General features: G+C 41.8%; 1 protein-coding gene across 1 annotated transcript in view; it reads left to right on the top strand.

Annotated features, from left to right (window-relative positions):
- CDK6 (cyclin-dependent kinase 6) overlaps nt 1-4913 on the top strand; it is a 205728-nt gene extending 200815 nt beyond the window's left edge. Inside the window, exon 7 of the mRNA XM_006779264.2 lies at nt 3778-4913. Coding sequence (XP_006779327.2) covers nt 3778-3924 — 147 coding nt within the window. The 3' untranslated portion in view covers nt 3925-4913. The remainder of the gene's footprint in view (nt 1-3777) is intronic.
- Nucleotides 4914-4919: the final 6 nt, after the last annotated feature.

The raw sequence follows: 4919 nt of genomic DNA, 5'->3' as shown, positions 1-4919 counted from the left end.
CAGCAGGAACTTTGAATGACAGACAGTGTCACCTGCTCATTTAGGGTGCCCCCCTAGCAGTGGTGGCTTTCAAAGTCAGACAACACACTAGTGCTAGACTGGGAAAGTAGCAGGAGACGAAGAAGAAAAATGAACAAAGACACGTACCAAAGAGAGAAGGAAGAAGCAAGTTGAGGAATAAGAAGAGGAACCAGTGACATCAGGACTAGGGGAAACGTAGGCAGAAAGCATAATATCCACAGGTGTTCAGGGAAAGGACAGCCCGAAACCACACAGCTCAGAACTGGCTGAAGCTGCTGGGGGGGACTCAGGACTAGTTCTATCCTAGAAAGCAAAAGATGGACCACTTGGTGCAAGATAAGCAGCCATGCCCCCACAACACCTGTTGCCTCTATTGGAAATCATTTACTAAGGAAAAGTGAAGACTGTGTTAGAAAGTTTGTGTTATTTAAGAAACGGTTAACATTTAGAAGTTTAGCATGTTAAATTATTCTTCATTTTTATCTGGAAAAAAAAGGTTGACTTTATATCATGCCTCAGTCATATATGTATGGACATGTATACAACAACATTTATAAATGCTCTTATATACATACTAGGTGAGCGAAAACACGTTTGAGTTGTGAGTGACATTCTTTTGAGTTAGTAAAGCTGTTGTCATCATAACCTGCATGTCTTTTCCATATGAGCAACTGTAGACCTACTTTTGCCCACCCCTGTATATAAGACAATGCAGGGGGAAATTATTTTTAACAACTGAAATCGACACATCTTTTCGAGTTTAAATACTTATTCCAAATATGATGCTTTTGCTGGGAAAAAAAAAGTTAAAGTTCCTGCTATCTAACTGTTTTCAGAGCCTGAGGCACTTTTTTTTTTGTCATTGTATTTAGTCTGCTTTTGCTGCATAACAAATAACAAAACAAAAAAAGCGTATAACAGTGAGCATTTCCTCCTTGCAGATTGACAAAGGCAGCTCTCCTCCTGTCTCCAGGTCAAGTACAGGCCTTTCCATGCGCCTTATTCTGGGGCCCAGGTCAGAGAGGCTTCAGCTCCTTGGAGCATGTTTTTCTCCTGGGAGAAGGCGGATGCTCCCAAAAGGGCAAGCAGAAGCATGAGAAGGCCCTGAAGGCCTAGGCTCGGAAAGCCTCCCTGCTCTTTCTGTCCTCATCCCACTGGCCAGAGCAAGGTCCATGGCCAAGGCCAACCTTGGGAGAGGAAAGAATGCTCTCACCGTGGAGGGAGGGAAGGGAAGAAAGGGAATATATGCTGGAAAAGTGCAGATCCTCTTAAGTAAGTTGTAATTTCAAACTCTCATTTTATAAGTCGGTGTTTTGAGGAAGTAAATTAAATGTTCTTGCAGAAACAATATTATGAGATGAGATTTTTTTTAATACTCAAGCCAGCCAGTTGTGCCATTTGGGGTAGAACAATAATAGATCTTAGCCATCTTTCCCAACACTATTTCTATAGGACATAATGTATTAAGACTTGAGATTCTCACACACCCCCACATGAGACTAAGGAATTCTCCTCCTCTCTCCCCTCTTTCCAGCTCTAAGCCATCAGTATAACTGTGGGAACAGGGCTTCCTCCCAGAGAAGCCTCTAGGGACGTCTCTATATCTTGAACACATTCCCACAACTTTTTTTTAAATATATTTTTATTGATTTCAGAGAGGAAGGGAGAAGTGGGGGGAGAGATAGAAACATCACTGATTGGCTGCCTCCTGCACAACCCACACTGGAGATCGAGCCCACAACCCGGGCATGTGCCCTGACCGAGACTCGCACTGTGACCTCTTGACTCATAGATCGATGCTCAACCACTGAGCCACACCGGCTGGGCTCCACAATTTTTTATTTCTTCTTTTCTATGTTCTGGGGATTAAACTGGCTGCTTCTTTTTCTAATGCCACTACCTAACGTTCTTCTTCTTAGACTCTGGAAAGAGAGAACTGTCTCAAGAATTTTGCCCCAACTCTCCTGTCCTTTGGGAATTCGTCCCTTCCTTGTAAAGCTTTTCTCAAAATGCTTGTTGCTATTAGAGACAGTAGAACTGTTCCATGAACGAGCTCCTTCCTCTGCTTGTCCTTTGGCTCTTGGTTTTCAAAAGACACTGTGAAGAGGCTAGTACCCATGGACTGGTAGGGAGCTCAGGATAAGCAAGATTTCTGGGGACTCAAAAATCCGCCTGAAGTTATATGTAGTATTTTCTATGTGTACATGTTTTCCTATGTCAATCACATTTAACAGAGCTCCTGAAGAGCACAAACCCAGATTAAACGGAAGTGGTCTTTATAGCCATAATAACGTTAAGTCTTTAGATTACATAGAAGACTCAAATACATAGACATGTCAGATACCCAGCTCACTGCAGAGCATCTTGCCTCACAAAGATGGAAAAGCTGTTATAGCTTCCCTGCGACTTGTGAACTCCCAGGGCAGTGCTTGCCACCTGCTGGGTACTCCTGCGGTGTTGGCGGAAGGAAAAGTGTGGACTTGAAGAACAAGATTGCTTGGGGTTGGATTGGAAATGGACAGAGATTAGGGAACTTTTCTGGCTAATTGATTAGGAATTAACAGTTTGGGGATGGAGATCACTGTTCCGCGGTTCACCTTTTCCTCCTTTCACCTTCTACCTGCACTTTGAGTTCACAGCCTGGAATAGAGTTTAGAGACTTGAATTGAATCTAACGGATTCCTTCTGGGGATGCTGCTAGCCCGTATGGCACTTTGATGTGAATTAGAAGGAAGGCATCCCTCTGCTGGTGTAGCCCTGGGGCAGGGTGCATGGCTGGCTAGTAGATTAGGATAATTAGCATCTAGATTTTAGCCTGACATGCCTCCTCCTTAATAGAGAAAGCCTTTATTTCCTGGCTTGACATGTATTTGGTTTGTTTTTTGTTGTTATTTTGTTTTGTATTTTATTTTAGGAATTTGTCAGAAACTGTTTTGGTTTGGAGAGCAGTTCAGTAATTATCCTTTACACTTGAAAAACACCTTTCCATTCTCTGCTCATTGACAAACCTTGTAGAAAGACTTCAGAGATAGGGTGAAGTCTCTAACTATGGCACAAAGTTTGCTAGCGTTAGAAAAATCACTACCTAAAGAAAATGACATGCCTACTACAATAATAATAATAATATATTTTAAAGGACCTGGGTGGGTTGTAGAGAAATTCTGGGTAGTGACAATCCACAGGCAACCCAAAAGGTGTTGCCTTTTTCTGAGGGGCAGTTTATACATTAAGGATATATATAAAATGAGAACTGTCTACAGCAAGCATGTCAAACTGGCGGCCCACAGGCCGCATACAGCCCACAACGAATATTTTTGCGGCCCAGCCAATATAATGGCATGTAAGGAACGTTTTAATAAAAATTTCATAACTTAATTTTTACAATATCATGTTATACTCAATTATTAATAACATACAACATTCGCTAATGACTGATTACTATAATCATGTTGCATTCATTTCCCTTACGTGCAGGCGCACCATTTCTCTCCACTAAATAAACCTACCTACGTTTCTATGAAAATTGAAGCTTTTGTTTTTTTGCGGCCCACATAAACTTAAACCTTGTTTATTTGGCCCGTGTTAGTCTTTGAGTTTGACATGCTTGGTCTACAATTTACTTAGTGCCCCTTGAAATAGATACTCATTCTCATTAGAGACGCACATAATTCATGGTAGTGAAGATGTAACTACCCGAGCACATTTTTTTAAAGGGACATGTTTCATGTTAATCGATTTTTTTTTTCTTTATCACAGAAGTGCTTGACATTTAATCCAGCCAAAAGAATATCTGCCTACGGTGCCCTGTCTCACCCATACTTCCACGACCTGGAGAGGCGCAAGGAGAGCCTGGATTCCCACCTGCCACCCAGCCAGAACAACTCGGAGATGAATATAGCCTGAGCTCCCAGCCGCTGCCTCAAGCAGATCTCCTGGAGAACACCTTTGGTGTCTGATGGGTCCCCCTGCATCAGCCCCTGCAGAGCTGCGGAAGTTCACCGGCTGAGGACCTTCTAGCTGCCGTCTTCTGGGTGGACTCTGCTTCTCCGAGGAAACGGCTTAGTTTACTATTTGAAATCAATGCAAGAGTGATTGCAGCTTTATGTTCGTTCGTTGTGTGTTTGTCTGTCTGTCTGTGTCAGAAACATGGAAAAAATTCCAGAAGAAGAGAAGCTGCTGACCAATCATGCTGCCATTTCATTTTTCTAACCTTGAGTGCTGCCAGAGTAAAATGAGCAATCCAGGCACAGCTGATTGTGACGGATCTCCCTGCAGCTGCCCGGCCTGATTTGGTACTTTTGGGTGAACATGTTGAGTGAGTGTGTGTGTGATTTTTGATCTCTTAAAGTGTTACTCTCTGTAAACGACAAGAATAATTGAATTCTGGGGATTCAAAGTGACCAGTATGTAACAGGCATCTGTGGACCAAAGGTAGTTCACCAGGATGGGCTCCTGAAACTAGAGAGTTGAGCCTATGTCCTCAGAATTTCTCTTCTGGCCACAAGTAGTAAATTTGTTAGTAGTGACATGTTCACTATCTAGATGAAGTTTTAGACACACATATCCAAGAGGAAAAAAAATTCTAGTATCTTTAAGAGACCTATTTTTTAAAGCACACATTTCATTTACTCTTCCAAAAGCTGGATTTACTCATTCGAAGTACATTTTAACCTGTATAAAATGCTTTATTTAGTTTCTTTTTTTAAAAATGCCCTATAAGCTTTTTTCTTACTTGCTTTGGTTTTAGGGAATGCACCTCAAATAGGTCCAAAACATAGAGAAAGCCTTTATTTCCTGGTTTGAAATGTATTTCCTTTTTGGTTCTTTCGTTGTTGTTGTTGTTGTGGATTTTAGGAATTTGTCAGAAACTGTTTCCTCGTTTGGTTTAGATAGTTCTC

The sequence above is a fragment of the Myotis davidii genome, unplaced genomic scaffold (genome assembly GCF_000327345.1).
Source record: "Myotis davidii unplaced genomic scaffold, ASM32734v1 scaffold187, whole genome shotgun sequence".
NCBI lineage: Eukaryota > Metazoa > Chordata > Mammalia > Chiroptera > Vespertilionidae > Myotis > Myotis davidii.
Note: the sequence above shows the minus strand (reverse complement) of the source record. Positions and strands in the feature narration are given on the sequence as shown.